This window comes from Bos taurus, chromosome 7 (assembly GCF_002263795.3).
Source record: "Bos taurus isolate L1 Dominette 01449 registration number 42190680 breed Hereford chromosome 7, ARS-UCD2.0, whole genome shotgun sequence".
Classification (NCBI taxonomy): domain Eukaryota; kingdom Metazoa; phylum Chordata; class Mammalia; order Artiodactyla; family Bovidae; genus Bos; species Bos taurus.
This window is the reverse complement of record NC_037334.1, coordinates 46,295,784-46,313,802: the sequence shown is the minus strand read 5'-3', so window position 1 is coordinate 46,313,802 and position 18,019 is coordinate 46,295,784. Positions and strand designations below refer to the sequence as shown.

Genomic DNA, 18,019 nt, shown 5'->3' with positions numbered 1-18,019 from the left:
CTATGATGTTGAAGTCAGAAAGTCCCATTTGGGGGCGATGAATAACAAGGAGGAACATGAGCAGGGTTTCTGGGAGCCTGGTAATGTGCTCTATTTCCTCATCTGGGCAGTGATCACACCAGTGTGCTCAGTTTGTGAAAATTCATCAAACTATATCATCTGTCTATTTTGCTGTATTTATACTAAATGCTTAAATAAAACATTTATTAGAACAAACAAGTCCTTGAGGTTTTCACTCACCAATCGGATCAGTTCTTCTTTTATAAGCCTGGTGATTTCTGCCTTCGCTTTCTGCACAGCCAGTTCATTGGCACCTGGTGAGTGAGTGGAGAACATTATTCATATTACTGGAATTACACTGGATGTTTATCCACCTCATTGAGATCCAGTAGAAACACTGTAGGTGACTTTCAGGAACACTGTACTACTTGCCAAGAAAAGTCTTTCAATATCTGGTGGAATATCATCTACATTGTATCATGGCTACTTACTACTTTCAGAGTTTCAAATGTAACCACTGAGCTTAGTGCTTAGAGGGTTAAGGTTAGTGAAGTACTAGTGTTATAAGTTCTTGGTATATTGGTATGCAAAGAAAAAATGATTTGCAATTTGTCCAAAATAGAAGAAAAAGGAAAAGTAAAATACACCTTCTTAGGTTCAGTTATTTAACAAACACTTATTGGATGTTTATTATGTTCTTTAAAGTCAGCAAATGTTTCAGAAATGTGTCATCTGAACAAAGTCTTAAAGCTGAAGGAGGAGCCATGACAGGGAAAGCATTATCAATCATGCGTACAATGGTACAGATTAAGGAAGGAATGTTTAAAGACCAAAGAGTAAGAGAAGTATAGTACGGTTGAGAGAAAAAAGTGTGTGAAAGAACACAGCAAGACAGCCAAACAGATGAGGTGGGCTGGAGACACGAGTATAGTTATAAATTCAAGAAGCACCCCCCATGTGTGGCATACCGTATGAGTCATTATATGAAGTACTCATCTATGCTCTGTGTGATCCTGTAGGCTACTAGAAAAACAAACTTGGAATGATATTACAGCAAGATGAGTACATTAGGAAGTAGTCTTATCAGAGGAACTTTTAAATATCATTTCTTCCAAGAAACTTTCCCTAACTTCTCCAGGTGGCGTTAAATGTTTCTTCCCTCAGTGCTCTCACAGGATTGTGTTCATACCATCGTGAATGCACATTTTTGAGGTAGAATGAACAAAATATTTTTTCTGATTAGATGTGAACAGTGAAGAACAAAGTAAGATGCTAAGAGTTGAGTCACAAGTAAAGAAACTAAAATGTAATAAAGGAGATACTGAATCCAAGAGGAAGAGCAGGTGTTATTATTAGCAGTGATGGTGGTTAATTGACATCATTGTAGCGGAGGTGCTCATGGGACACACCAAGTTGGAAACGTCAGTAAGACTAATGGCAACAGGGAGCAGAAGTAGAGGAAATGGAGATTAGAGCTCCAACAAGGATAGGTGTGGAAGGATTTGAAGGCAGGGGACAATGCCAGGAGGTAGGCAAGTCTAGAGTGGGAACTCGGTGCACACCTATAAAAGGAAAAGCACTGGAACAAAGAAGTAGACCAGAGGTTAAGTACCAGGAGTGAGAGAATGTCAGAAAAAAGAACTGGGGTTGTAATGTAGAGAACTATGTTTTTATTATTTCTGTAAGAAAAATCAAATATGGAAAACGATTCGCAAGAAATGGGAAAATTCTACCCTTTATTAGATACGATTAACTTTTTCAAACCCACAGAGAACAGAGAAGGACAAAGGGAGGAGTTGGGGGGAGAAGAGGAGGAAAACAGAGGATGAGGAGAAGGAAGAGGAAGAAACAGTTTAACAACAGGAAGAAAAGAGACATGCTTATGGCTATGAATCTAATCTAAGCCCCACACCTCCACCAGCCATTGACCACAGCATTTTAAAGCTGTGGGTGCTGGAAGGGAAGAGAGATGGATGCATGTGAAGCCAAGGGTAGAATCAAGAACTGAGCCAGAATCAAAAGTATAAAAAAACCCCAAATTCAGAAGGAAAATATGCTACTTGGCATGAGTTGGTGTGTAGCTTGACACTCTGTGCTGTTTTAAAAAGAAGGAAAATGATACTCTCACCCAGCTCAAAGCAGAAGAGCAATTTTCCTGTGTTAGTTAGAACCTGACCATTTGGACCGGTTTAAATTTTTGACTTATACAGCTTCTTTAGGTAATGGGTTACATATGTTTATAAGCTGTCATGAAAAAGAGGCATTTCCTTTCATTGGTCCCAAAACAACTCTGGCTGCTTTTAAGGGATTCTCCACCAGTAAAAAGAGAGGGTCACACAACAGGCTATAAATTATACAGGCTGGCTAGGCACGTACGTTCTTCCTGTTCTCCTTCCCACTGCCTGGTGGGAGGCCTGGAGCTGCTGAGCCACACTGAGCCTCTAAGGAGCCAGGCAGTGGGGTCCCTCCAATTACAGAACTAGAAACAGATGACACTAGGCTCCTTGCAACACCTGCTTTCATCCCATTAGTGTTCAGTCGACTTGGTTGGAGTTTCAAAAACTAAAAGATCATTTAAATCTAATCTATGAAAATTCTCAAAGCTTTAGATCATTTTAATTACCAATCTCCAGCCCTTATTTAGCATCTAGAATTCTCAAGATTCATTCTTAACAAGGTTATCTTGTTACTGGGAGGGAAAGACCTGCTTAGATTATAAAAATTAGATGTTACTTCCTAAGTACAAGTTCACAGTGGAAAGCACCCAGAACCATTGTAGGTAGATAGAAAAGTTGGCAGAAGCCGACGGCTTCTCATTTCACTTCATTTGGTAGTACAGTAGATGTGTTCTGGTAGTTATATACAAATTAAACCTGGCATACATTAATTATACTACATTAAATAAGCATAATTACCTTTAATAAATTAGAGGAATCTTTTTCAAAGCAAAAAATAATCTCTCTGATTTACCTCTTTAAAACAATGTCACTTAAAATACTGATTTTGAAATCTTAGAGATACTTAAAATATTGTATATTACAAAAAATAAAATAAAATAAAATACTGGTTTTGCTTAAATGACACCTATCATATTCAAGCTGAATAAACAAGGATGACTCCATGTTTACCAAGGTTTTATCATCAGATTTCACTGAATGACATCTTGTATGGCCTAATAATACAACTGTAAGAGAAAGCTGTCTAGTAGCACAGAAAGGTGTCAGTGTAATTTCTTCTCCTTGAACATCACAATGCCAGCAATCCCCATTTTACCTTGCAATTAGGAACAGTGTCACATGATTCAAAAACACACTGAGTCACTGGCAGGGCAAAAGTCTTTCAGGATATATAAAAGGGTACTATTTAAAAACCTGACCTGAAATATCAATACATATGATCCAGCTTCCCAAAGTCACAATCACAAACCAAAAAATGCAATTTGTCTAGTTCTGGACCTACTTTCTTTGTACATCAGTTGAAATATGTATGGATCTTCCTGTACAGTAACGGTAGATTATTAACAACATGGAAAACATACAGGCTGTATCTGAGTTTTATACCTTTACTGCAATTCATCATTATTAATTTTAAAAGGTACTGTGTATGTGTATGATTCAATGGACTAGGCCGGTGTTTGAGATTGTATAGGGTGTGGGGGTAGCGTCATTGTAGCCATCTAAGCAGGAGGTAGGCAGACTCCAGATTTACATGACACATGGAATAAGCTACTTCACAGCTCCCATACCAGTATTCAATAAACATTTAGTTCATGAAATAAATGAAATGGAGCTGTGACTGGTCTATTCTTAAGAATATATTATAAAGATATTAAAATTAAATACAAAAGGAGATAAGTTGTCCTACTATGTTATAGATAATACATTAGGAAAAAAATCAAAATAGAAACTGTCTTTTGAGTTCACTTATGAATGTATGAAATAAGGTTAAAAAGCATACCTGATCACTCTTAGATAACACATTACTTATAGCCTTTGAGCTGTGGTATTAACTGTCCTATTTTTCTAAAAATGGCATGTATGAATTTACAGGCATAAAATTAGAGGCAATATCTGCTTGGGTAAACAAGCATTAAGGGGATTAATATAGTTGATTTACTTTCTAACCTTAACTTTGGCCAGAATATTCTACTTACCAGAAGCATAAGGAGTTAATGGACTAGTCCCCAAAATACATGTGTTCTTTTAGTCATTTTCAAATTTGACCAAATTGTCAAAAATGAAAGAGTCCCCAGCAAAGATCACTCACATCTCTATATACTAAACTCCTAAATAAAGACAACAAATGATAGGTGAAACTTTTTAACAGGTGTTCCTTATTTTCAGTCCTCTCTAGAACTGACCTCATATTCTCCTTGGGTCTATTACATCTATTATCAACTTTGATCAAACTCAAGATGGAAACCGAACGAACAGTACATACTTTCAATTGCCAAGTAAATTTTCCGCTCTCCTTCCTTGGGCTCTTTGCCAGGTGGGAAGTACGTTCCTCTGATTGTAATTGCAGCTTCAGAATATTCACTGATTCTCTGCAGAGCTTCCTTAGAGGTAACTTTCCACCTAGCAGTCTAGGAAACAAAAGAGTTGGGGAAGAAGAAACCTCTTTTCAGTTCAGTTCAGTTGCTTAGTCGTGTCCAACTCTTTGCGACCCTGAGGTCCTAAAAGAATAGGTTAGCTAAATCATGTTTTTTGTCAATATTAAAATTTTAATCAACACCTTCATCATAAATTCATTTAGATTCTAATGTACCTAGAATGTAATCATAAAAATGAAATTTCCAGTGTTGTCTCCCCATCTAGATAAAAAGTAAAGCAGCCATTAAAATGTTCACAGTTTTTTCTTTTTACTTATTTACTTGGCTGTGTCAGGTCTTAGCTGCAGCTTGAGGGCTTAGGTACCCCGGAGGATGTGGAATCTTAGTTCCCTGACCAGGAATCGAACCCACATCCCCTGCATTGGAAGGCAGATTGCTAACCACTGGACCATCAGGGAAGCCCCTTCATAGGTTTTAAATAACGTATTTTCACTCCTAAAAACAGGGTTTCTACTCAATTAAAAAGTTTAAATCTGCTACTTGCCTGTGGGAAGTCATTGATCTCTAATTCTTCCTCATATCTCTTAAAAGATTCATTCTGTCCACCATCCTGTCTCTCCTCTTCTTGTTTCTCCAAAGGCACATAGTTGAGCTTGGCATTTATCTTTTCAGCAAGTTGCTCTGCAATGGTTTTTGCAGATACAGTGGGAGCCAGGATGGTGCCACCTCTGAGAATGGCATTGGTGGCCTGTTGCATTACATCCTGCAGTTAAAGAAGACCTACAGTCAAATCTCAAATGAGGACAGAGACAAGACCAAAGATCCCACCACAAACTCTTCTCTGGAAAGCACTAACTAAAAGCATCTTTCTTATGTAGAGTCTGACCCACAGGACAATTTAACAGCATATATTTATAACAGAGAGTTTAATATATCTGCCTTACTTGATGCGAAAACTAAACACCCAACTCTATATTAAAAAATTCTACTGAACCATAGATCATTAGGTAACTCTTGATATCAAATATAGTATAATATGTCTAAAATCATTTACATACCTTGTGGCTACTATGGGTTTCCTCTGAATCAGTATGTTTGCCTACTACTACCACTGAACTCCTCTTCCCCTCATGGACAAACCCAACATTCTATAAATTATAGTAAATGTCTTTATACAACATACTCTTTTTTTACATTTGAAATTAATTTCGATGCACAATACTGGATGCTTGGGGCTAGTGCACTGGGACGACCCAGAGGGATGGTATGGGGAGGGAGGAGGGAGGAGGGTTCAGGATGGGGAACACATGTATACCTGTGGCAGATTCTTTTGATATTTGGCAAAACTAATACAATTTGTAAAGTTTAAAAATAAAATAAAATTTAAAACAATAAAAAAAAAGAAATTAATTTTACTATGTACTTAACAACAGTGAAAAGTTACAGCCATATGATTTCACAAGAGTTACCAGTAACAATAATACAAGAGAATATTAGGGTGAAGTGCTGCATCTCTGTTTTCACAAGAGGCACAGGCTTGAGTAAACACCTCATAGTAATTCACTGGTTAAAAAAGATTCAAAGACCCAAGGCTCTGAGCCTTGACTGTGGCTGCCTCATCAGGTCAGTCCACTGGCCTCTAGCTTGGTCATTCCACTCGGGCACTACAGACCTGAACCCGTACACAACTACTGGACACAGGGCCATGCAGGTCCTCAACCACTCAAAATCTTAAAAACACTGTCAACATTAACCAACTGTTCTTTGGGAATGCTATGAAAATTTAACCTTGATTAAAAAGTAAGTTAAACAAAATGCTGGAGAGAGTTAAACAAAATGAGGGAGAAGGGAACCCTCCTACACTGTTGGTGCAAATGTAAACTGGTGCAGCCACTATGAAGAACAGTATGGAGGTTCCTTAAAAAACTAAAAACATAGCTACCATAACCCTACAATCCCACTCCTAGGCATATTTCCAGAGAAAAACATGACCAGAAAAGATACACGCACCCCAATGTTCACTGCAGTGCATTTTACAATAGCCAAGACATGGAAGTAACCTAACTGTCCATCAAGAGAGGAATGGATAAAGAAGATGTGGTACATATGTACAATGGAATATTACTCAGCCATTAAAAAGAATGGAATAATGCAATCTGCAGCAACATGGATGGACCTAGAGTGTCACGTTGAGGAAGTCAGTCAGACAGAGGAGAAATACCATGATATCCCTTAATGTGGAATCTAAAAAGAAAAGATGCAAACGAACGAACTTATACAACAGAAACAGACTCACAGACTTCTGAGAATGAACTTATAGTTGCAGGGGGTAAGGGGAGAATGGATAGTTAGGAGTCTGGGATTGACATGTACACACTGCTATATTTAAAATGGATAGCCAACAAGGACATGCTGTAAAGCACATTCAGCTCAATGTTATGTGGTAGCCTGGATGGAAGGGAAATCTGGGGGAGAATGGATACATGCATATATATGGCTGAATCCCTTTGCTGTTCACCTGAGACTATCATAACATTGTTTGTTAACTGGCTATATCCCAGTAGAAAATAAAAGGTTAAAAAAAAAAAGAAAAGAATACATGTATGTGTGTGTGTATATGTGTAACTGAATCACTTGGTTGTACAACAGAAACTAACGCAACATTGTAAATCAACTACAAAAAAAATGAAGTTAGCCAAAAAACTCCCAAGAGAAAGAAGGCAAGTAAAATATTTAACGGTTTCCCATTGTCTAAACGCGTGTTAGTTTGAGTTATATAACTGGGTGTCTGTACTTGCACAGCATTGTTTGTTTGCTCAATAATCCTCCAGTAAACAGAGTAAGAAAGAAAAAGAGAGTTCTTTCTTTGGGATTTTGGTAAGGTCACTCAGAATACTATTCTATAAAATTATCTATGGTTAACAGGCCTTCCAGAATAGGCATTAAGACCTCAGTTAACCATGCTAGAGAAATCAACCAAGGTGAATAATTAGAGAATTCTGTATTCAAATGTTAAATGTTTATTACCTCAAAATCTAAAACAACTTCTTGTTCACTTGTGCTGATATAATTTAAAAAGCATTTAAATCAAATAACTTACAAAAAGTACTAAGACTCGGAACGAATTACTTAATACCTGAGACTCAATGCCCAAATTCTTCTGAGCATTGATTCTAAGAGCCAATCTCTTGGCAATTTCCAGTTTCTCAGCATTTCCTGCAGTGGGAGCAGGAACACTAGATGTTCCAGGAGCCGCCATATCCTTCACTCTCTTCTTTGAATTAAACATGCTTTCAATTTGCTCATCAATCTAAACAAGAAAAAAAGCATTAGTAAAAATCTAATTAAAATACCAATTTAGAGAGGGTGAGAAGGAGGGGAGGTGTAAGTAGGGGAGAGGTGAGGGGAGGACAGGGGGGAAGGGGAGGGAGGAAGGAAAGAAAGAAACAGAGACACAGTGCTGCAAGAACCACTTCAGCAGACTCCTGAGTAGTCCAGAAAATACACGAACTGTCTAGACAGAGCAGCCAATTGGATGCAGCCAAGTTGCTCTGGGGCCCAGGCCTTGAGGCCAAATTATGTACACTGCAATCAAAGAGGCTGGAAGAAGGGCAATAACTCAAGATCAGTGGACAACTAAAAATACAGCCAATGGTTACCAGGGGAAATGATACATGTTCTCAAGGCAGGGCTCCTAAAATTCTTTTCAACTCCAAAAACGCAATTGGGTTTACAAAAAAAAACTGAGTAAGAGAATCAGGGAGAAAAACCTTTATTGTTTTATTTCTTTGAACCCAGGAAGGAAAGGCATGAAGGTGGGTTTCCCCATGAAATCAAGAACAATGCTGACAATCCTGGCTCTCCAGGAGTCATGTGAGTCCTACTGCCACCGCGTAATCCTCAGCTTAGCCACTTGTATCTCATGAGCTATAGCATTTCCTTTTAAAAATGTCTTTTGCCCCAAAATGAATACTAACACTACCAAGTAAAGAATGCAAATCCCTTCATATGCAGGAATTAGACGAATATTTCAAATCCCAAATACAAATAAAAACTTTTTCAGGGTTTAAAATTAACTTGGTTAATTTAGAAAGAACTTTTACTGAAATGGAAACAGACAACTCACCTTCTTTTTAAAGCATTTGTTATCTAATAAGGTGTTTGAGCTATCAACTACTTTTAAACTAACGTTTAATTTAGTAACACTCTTTTAAACAGCATACATGACATTAAAATCCGAAACAAATGCATAAAATTAGGAATGGGGAATGCACACAGTGTTAGGTAACAGGGATAACTTTACTTTTGACTTTATTCATTTTAGTATTGCTCTAATCTTTAATTAATTTAATTTTTTATTTAATAAATTATTCTAATTTATTGACAGCCTGGATAGTTCAGTTGGTAGAGAGCATCAGACTTTTAACCTGATGGTTCAAGGTTCCAGAGTTCAAGTCCCTGTTCAGGTAGAATCTTATTTGAGCTTCCCTGGTGGCTCAGATGGTAAAGAATCCACCTGCAATGCAGGAGACCTGGGTTCAATCCCTGGGTTGGGAAGATCCCCTGGAGGAGGTCATGGCAACCTGCTCCAGTATTCTTGCCCGGATGGAGAATCCCCATGGACAGAGGAGCCTGGCAGGCTACAGTCCATGGGGTCTCAAAGGGTGGGACATGAATGAGCGATTAAGCACAAAACTTTTTACAACTGCTCTAATTTTTTAATGAAAATTATAATAATATTTTAACAAAAGGGAGAAAATTAATGTTTTATTATGAGATTTTTAAAAAATGTTTAAATAACAAAAAAAAACTGAAATGGCTTTAAAAACAAAGCCAAAAATTCTTCAATACTCTTCCCTTCATGAAGTGGAGCCTCTCCTTAAATGTAGGCTGGACTTAACTGACTTGCTTCTAATAGACAAAATAAAGTGGAAAAGCCAGTATATAACTTCAGAGACTAATCATAACAGGTACTAAGGATTCTTCTTTGCTCTCTCTTGGATCACTCAATCTGGGGAGCCAGCTGCCATGTTGTAAGAACACAAATGCAGAGTAAAGAACAGAGGCATCCCACCAACAGTGAAATCAGTGAGCCATTCTGGAAGAAGATGGGCCTGCATCAGTGAAGCCTTCTGATAACTGCAGCCTGGAACAACGGCTTGACGGCAACCTCATGAGACCCCAAGTAAGACCTGGCTAGACTGTTCCTGATTTCCTAACCCTCAGGAATAGTAGGTAATAAATGTTTACTGTAACCCACTAAGCTTTGGACTGATCTATTATACCATAACAGATACCTAAATACATTGACTTAGCTGAATTTTAAGCCAATATGGTATACTAGTAAAAAAAAAAAAAAAAAAAGGCCTAGAATTAATAGGAGACATTGGTTCCTGACTGTGCTTAACAGACAGTGTGGTCATTTCCTGAAAGATTAAATTCCTAAATTCTTAAGTTGTGCTCTGAGCCAAGGTTTAATGCAGTATATTAAAAAAAAAAAATTCTGTGATCAAATATCAAATATGCTGGAAGAATTCAGAATTAAAATAAATTATTTTATTAATGTCTTTTCATATCCATTGACAGGATATCATTAATAGTGGAATATACCAGATTTTCCAAAAGTATTTTATAATGAAAACATCTCAAGCTCAAGCTCCTGGGATTAGGGTTCCACAGCATACTCCAAGAAACCCTTAACTTTCTGAGTCCTTAGGGTCTCTTTTCACTGGGTTACAAACAATGCTGTAAGCTAAGAAAATGCGCTTTCAACAGCTAGGCAAATCTGAAAAGGTTGTTATTTGTTTCTAAGCCTCAGTCTCCTCAGTTATAAAAAGGGAATGCTTTGAGTATCTCTGGCTACTGTGAGGAAGTCAATGAAATAATCCCTGTAAGGCACTTGGCACGTGAAAACAGTACCATGCCATAAATGTTCACTATCAAACCCTGGGGCGGGAAGATCCCCTGGTGAAGGAAATGGCAACCCACTTCAGTGTTCCTGTCTGTGAAATCCCATGGACAGAGGAGCCTGGTGTGCTACAGTCCATGGGGTCACAAAAGAGTAGGACACAACTTAGCAACTAAATAACAACAACAATTATTAATAAGGATATTCTATAATCAAATTGTGAAGTATTTAAAAACAATATCAGTACCAATGATGTTAAAGATACAGGAAGCCAGGCACTCTTACACACCATTAGTGTGAGTGCAAGCTGGTACTCAACTTGCAGGAGAACAATCTAACAATGTTTTAAGACCAAATTTGAATATACCCTTGGACTGAGCAATTCCATTTATACACTTAAACACTCTTCCTTAAGACTTAATCTGATAAATGTGGTAGGTTAAGTGTTCAAGGATGTGCAATGAAGTACAGTATACTCCAAATAATAACAAATATATATTCCAAGTATTTGTTTCCAAATATTCAAAAATAGGGATTTGATTGCTTATATTGTGGAACATCCATATAATGAAACATGTAGCCAAAAAACAGCATGAGAGTGAATTTCCTAAAAGGGAAGATTTCAACATAGGACTATTGTTGTAAAGAAAATTATAAAGCAGTATGACCTCATTTTTATGAAAATACAAAAATACAGGCATATGTGAATACATTTGTACACACACACACAAAAAACTTGAGAAGCACACCCACCAAAAAGTTTCCAGTAATCTGCTACCTAAACAAGCCTAAGGTAAGACTTCCAATACCAGACGAACAATTGCTTCAACTGGTAAGAATAAGGCTTTAGGACAATACTTACATCAACCGCAGCATCCTCATCATCTGAATCTTGCAGACCAAGAGCAGCTTTTTGTAACTTCTTTCTCTCATTAGCCAAAGCTTGTTCTGTTTCATCGAACTTGAATCCCTTACCAGAGAACCCACTACTCTTTTTAATTATTTTCCCTTCCTTTCAAGGAAAAACAAGAAAGTTAATTTCATAATAAAAAACTTTAATGTTCAGAAATTTATGGCAATTAAATAGTTTTCAAGGTGGGGTATGATAATGTAACAAAAACATTTTATTTAGCATGTGAGAAAAAAATAAGAGCTCTGTATGTACACTACAAAAATACTAAGCTGAAGAGAGGATTTTGGTTCTCACTCCTTTCCTTTTCTATCTAAAAAGATAAACGAAAATAATTCTATCAAGATTTACTGGTATTAATACTCAAGGTTTAGAATACAGTGAATTGTATAAAAATAAGAAAAGTTATATTAACAACAACAACAAAAAAACTCACAGCTTTCTGTTGATCTTTGAAATCGCTCCAGAGTTTCTCTAGATCAGGTGGCACTGCAGTCCCTGACAGTTCCAGGGCTTTAATTATGTCTCCAGCATACCGAGCTTGATCTTCTGTGATAAAAGTGTATGCATAGCCCTAGTAAACAATGAAAAAGTGGTACTATTAAACACTACAAGATGAATCCTCCTTAGAAAACAAATAAGATGAAATCTGAGTTACCTAATATACCCTCTTTAAGACAACTCCACTACTCCACTAAAAAGAATTTTAAAGGTGACAATACAGACTTACTAAATTCCTTAATATCTAAGTTTAACATTTATTGTAAAAATAAGTTAGAAAATTTCTAACTCCTTTATGCATAAAGGGAAATTAGATAAGTTGATGATTTTTACATAAATGTACAACTGCATTGTAATTATTAATTTTAACACATCTTATTTTTCCCTTTTTGCTTGCATTCTTTTCTTCTGCTACCTACTGTACCCCTCTACCCCAGCTAACCTGCTATTAACTTCCTAGAATATAGCATCCCATATTCTTTAAAGACCAATTAAAAGACATAAAAATATACACACGTGTATATCTGATATGTTTTCAAATAAAAAATGAAGTCAACTACATCAATTCCCTGCAATTCTCTAATGCCTAAGGACTCACGTATCCCCAGCAGCTTTTTGGTTCAGGTAAGAGAAAAGACTGGAGTTGTAAGCAGAGGAAAAGCAAACTACAATTAGACTGCCATCTTCATTAAATGTTCTATCCTACCAGTGAACTGTTATAAATTTTAAAACTAGCCTTAACATTTTATTTCAGGAGTACCTAGTTACCCTTCTCCAGAGGATCTTCCCAACCCAGGGATCAACCCCAAGGGAAAGGCTACCCACTCCAGTATTCCGGCCTGGAGAATTCCATGGACTGTATAGTCCATGGGGTCGCAAAGAGTCAGACATGACTGAGCAACTTTCGCTTCACTTCACTTCACCTAGTCACCAGATTTGACACCTAGCCTACTTTTACACAGCCCATGAGCTAAAGTGGTATTACATTTTTTAGGGTTGGATAGACAAATACACATAGGATGTGACAGAGACTGTATGTGACCCAAAAAGGTCACAATTTTAACTATACAAAAAATCTCCCAAATCCACAGAATAACTCAGGTTAAAAGAATAAATGCCATCACTACTTATGAGCTGTGTAACTCTGGCAAATACTGTCAGTGTGCCTCAACTTTTTTCATCTGTTTAAAGCAGTAATATTATTGATCTTAGAGGGAATTTGTGAGAATAAAACAAGATATACATAGAGCACTTAAAACAGTGGTGGGCATTTAATAAATACTCCATAAATATAACCTATTAATAATAATATTGCTTTCGTATGTAGATATGTCCATGGTTATAATACCAAATATATCACCATCAGTGCTTCCAACAAAGGAATATTCTGCTGCTTTCAAAACCAATGAGTTAAAACTATATACTCAACAGAATACAGGTGTCAAAAAAAGAAATAATATACATTTGTATGGGGCTAAAGACAGGGGTGATAGGTGATAGGTGTGGGCTGAGTATATTTTATGATCCCATATTCTTAAAAAAGTAATGAATGCTCTTGAACATATATGTGTAATGTATATACAGAAATTTTTAGGTGGGGAAAAATACCTTTCTGGGGACACAAGTGGTTAACACTATCTGCCTACATAGAACAGGTAGGTATCTGATAATTTTAATAGCACTTAAGACATGTGTATGTATATAAATGACATCAACTAATCCCCATACTCTGAAGATTCCCTGTAACTCCTATTACGTACACTGTAAAGTCCTAAAGAAACACTTATATTTTAACATAATGGAAATCAACTTTAAAAGCAATTCTTTTTACTTTGTTGCCTGCTCTTCCAGTCCGTCCTGCTCTGTGCACATAATCCTCATAATGGTTGGGGCAGCTATAGTTTACAACAAGAATCAGATGCTTCACATCGAGGCCTCGGGCAGCAACAGATGTGGCCACAAGAAGTTTGCAGGTCCCATTCTTAAAATCATTTATGATGCTATCTCTGTCATATTGATCAATGCCTGAAAATGAATTAAAGAGTTGTAAAACCACATATTCAAATTAAATTTTCCATTTTCTCTGACATTCAGAGAAAGAAGCTAAACACAGGGTAAAGAACATATCCAACTTATACTGACCATATGTCAACAACCACCATATAGAAAATAAAAATTTGCAGGGTGCTCAGAGACTTGGGGGAGTATGGATAGTTTGGGATTAAAATATACACATTACTATATGTAAAATAGAGAACCAACAAGGATCTACAGTACAGCACAGAGAACTACACTCAATATCCCGTAATAACATATAAAGGAAAAGAATCTAAAAACAAATAGGTATAATATACGACTGAATCATTTTGTTGTACACTTGAAACACAACATTGTAAAACAACTGTATTTCAATAAAAATTTTAAAAGACTAAGAAAATTCAATGGCAAGATCAAATCTGCCCTTCTTTTTTTCCCTTTCTTGTACATAAAACTAACAACTGTAGAAGCCCAATCTTAGAATCCCTAACCTACAACTGTTATGGGGGCAAAGGGGAAAAAAAAAAGGCAGGTACACCCAGCCTATAATGACAGGATTCAGATCTTTTGACTTCTCCTGCAGGTTATTTAGAGCCTTGCTACTCACAGTTTTGTTCAAAGACAAGGAGCAGCATCACATGAGAACTTGTTAGAAATGCAGAATCTCAGATTCTACTGCAAACTACTTAATCAGGTTCTGCATCCTAACCAGATAGGTGATTATCATTTACAGTGCACTGCTTAAAAAGGACCTGACTGGAATGCTCTCAAAATTTGTTACTCAAAGAGCCTCAGGATGAGTGACAAAGCAGAACATAAAATATCAAAATGCTCTATAATAAAATGTCCAGGCCACAAATATACCTTATGATGGGATACCTGGGAATCTCTAGTAATCAGAGAAGGGAATGCAATAAATTCTCAAACCTTGAAATTCATTTTTGCAGCAAGAAATATTGGAACATTTCATATAAAACCTGTGTTTAACATATACAGAACATTTAACATCTAAATATTATCAATATTAATTTATATTATCTAAAATTTTGAATGTGCTCTTCAAAGACTGAATGATAGAAAGTATTTGGATCTTATGTCAAAAAAACTAGCAGCTCAATACTACCTCTAAAACCTCACAAGAAAAATTAATGGAATGAATAATAATAAACATTAAGTTTATAATTTAAAAATGCCAAAACTTCTCCTTTAGATTAAGGTATCTCCTATGTACAACAGAGTTAGTAATTATTGGCAGCAACCATCAATCATCTTCCTTTTTAACATATCCCCAATTTTGTTATCCACCCAACAAACATTCACATATGTGAAAGTGAAAGTGAAAAGTCCCTCAGTCGTGTCCAACTTTTTGCAACCCCATGGACTATACAATTCACTGAATTCTTCAGGCCAGAACACTTGAGTGGGCAGACTTTCCCTTCTCCAGGGGATCTTCCCAACCCAGGGATCGAACCCAGATCTCCCATATTGCAGGCGGATTCTTTACCAAATGAGCTAATATCAAACCAAAGATGAGCCTAATTCAGTCTCAGGAAGTGAGTTAATGTTTAGGGTAAACGAGCCCTTCTCAAACTTCCTGTGCTCAGGTTGCCTGTGTACTTTTAAGGCAAGTAACTTGGTGGGCTATTATGGAAATACTTCTGACCTCATGAAGACCCTGAAAATCTCAGAGACCTCAGGGGTGGGAGGACAATATTTTCAGAGCCATTTGTCATTCCCATGCCTATGAATGACTCCCCTGGTAGCTGAGATGGTAAAGCGTCTGCCTACAATGCAGGAGACCCAGCTTCAATCCCTGGGCCGGGAAATCTCCTGGAGAAGAAAATAGCAACCCACTCCAGTATTCTTGCCTGGAAAATCCCATGGATGGAGGAGGCTGGTAAGCTACAGTCCATGGGGTAGCAAAGAGTCAGACATGACTGAGTGACTTCAATTCACTTCACTTCTTCACACGCCTATGAATGAATTAGGCATAAGCAAATAAAGCAATTCTGGCCGAAGAGACAGAAGAAATACAGGAAGGGGATTATAGGCAAAAAGTTTTCTTACTTACATAAAAAATACACATTTCTACCAAGATAGGGGGAAATCTTATTAGATTAACCATCCTGTGGACAGCAACTATGAATTCTAAATATAAAGAACTAACTACCTGAAGGCACCAGAGAGTGACTAAAAGCAGAGTTGACATCTGAAAGAATGCAATGGCATTGGTTAAGTTTATAGGATTTTACTTATTTTAAACTTTCTGTTTGGGAGCATGCCCTGAGAAGCCCAGGTAGTGAAGGCATGGTTTTACTGACAATAAGAAACAGAAGAAAGAAGTTAGAATAAACTCAGGACCACAAAAGAGGGGATAAATCCCAGGAAGAACAACAGAGTAGGCATATCCAATTGTGCATAAAAACACTGCCCAACTATCTGACACCTAAACTATACACACATGAAGCAGAGGTCAACCAGCCCAGCTCTGGCTACAAGAAGTTAATACCCGCTGAAATCTTTTAGATTTCAGAGCTTACCCATTACAAGAAAGTTTTAAATATGGGTCCAGCCAAGTTAATTCTCTATTTAAAAAAATAAAAAACTTTTAAGTAAAACATAAGATAATTTATACTCTACAAGGTATCATTCACAAAGGCCAGTATGCAAACCAAAATTACTACACATACAAAGAAATAGAAAAATTTAAAACAAAATTAAAAGACAATAGAAATTGACTTTAAACAACCAAGACATTATATTAACAGTCACAGATTTTAAAGCAACTATTATAATTGTGATTTAGGAAGAAAAAGTTTTACATGCTTATAATGAATGGCTTGGAAATATAATTTGAGAATCAAAATATAAAGGAGAACCAACTGGAAATTCTAGAACTAAAAAAATATAAAAATTGAATTAAAAAATTCAATGAATGGACTTACTAACAGCAGATAAGAGATGGCCAAAAACACACAGTGAACTTGAAGACAGAGTCAAAGAAATTATTTAATCTTAATTAGAGAGAAAAAAGACTTAAAAACAAAGACTGAACATCAATAATGAGCATCAATGATATGTGAGACAGTATTAAAAGCTGAACATACACATTATTGGAGTCCTAAAAAGAGAGGAGAAAATAGGGCAGTAAAAATCAAGTAATCAAACAATCAAGAAATAATAGTCAAGAATTTCCCATATTAGATGCAAAACATAAATTTACAGATTCTAGAAGCTTGGTGAACCCCAATGAGTATGAATAATACCCAAGTCAACTTACCATGTGACCCAGCGATGCCATTCCTGGTTATCAACCCCAGAGAAATGGAATGTTCACATAAAAATCTGTACTTGCATATTTAATAGCAGCTCTATTCATAGTTAGATAAAACTGGAAATAACCTAAATGCCCTTCAACAGATGAAAAGATACATAAAGAGTGGTACCTCCACACACTAGATAATAAAAAGAAATGAATAATGCAACACCCTGAATGGATCTGAAAGCCATCATGCTAAGCAAAAAAAAAAAAAAGCCAATTGCAAAAAGCTACATAACATATGATTGCATTTATAAACACTGTTCTAAGAGAACATCAGTGTTTCCCAGTGACTGTGTACAAGAAGATGAAAGATAATCTTAGAGTTACTCTGTATAGGGATATGACAAAAGAGTTCTGGGGGGTGTGGGAACTGTTCTATAATCTCATTATGGTGTAGTCTTTGGATAGTTAAATAACTGGAAATAGCCTGGGTGTCCAACAGAAATGACCAAAAAAACTATGACATATTTATATATTAAAGTATTACTGAGCAATACAGTGGAAGAGTTGACACATCCAACCATATGGATGAATCTCAAAAATGCATATGGAAGGTCAAAGCTGCCTGACACGAAACAGTCCCTAATGTACGGCTCCATTTATTTGAAATTCTAAAACAGGAAAAATTAATATATGTTGAGGGGAAAAAATGTAAAAAGTAGAGCAGGGACTCAGGGAAATTGCTGAGGTTATATTTTAACAGAGGTTTGGATTTCAGAACTTACATGCATTTGTCAAAACTCATCAAATGCTATACTTAGAATCTGTACATTTTGCTACAGTCCACTT

The 18,019-nt window shown here is 36.5% G+C and overlaps 1 protein-coding gene across 1 annotated transcript in view; it reads right to left on the bottom strand.

Annotated features, from left to right (window-relative positions):
- The window catches only part of DDX46 (DEAD-box helicase 46), a 68,447-nt gene that overhangs the window by 18,279 nt on the left and 32,149 nt on the right, over nt 1–18,019 (bottom strand). The window contains exons 16-22 of the mRNA XM_024995169.2: nt 13,703–13,896; nt 11,807–11,944; nt 11,323–11,472; nt 7,689–7,862; nt 5,097–5,315; nt 4,441–4,585; nt 241–314 (exon numbers count right to left, since the gene is read on the bottom strand). Coding sequence (XP_024850937.1) covers nt 241–314; nt 4,441–4,585; nt 5,097–5,315; nt 7,689–7,862; nt 11,323–11,472; nt 11,807–11,944; nt 13,703–13,896 — 1,094 coding nt within the window. The remainder of the gene's footprint in view (nt 1–240; nt 315–4,440; nt 4,586–5,096; nt 5,316–7,688; nt 7,863–11,322; nt 11,473–11,806; nt 11,945–13,702; nt 13,897–18,019) is intronic.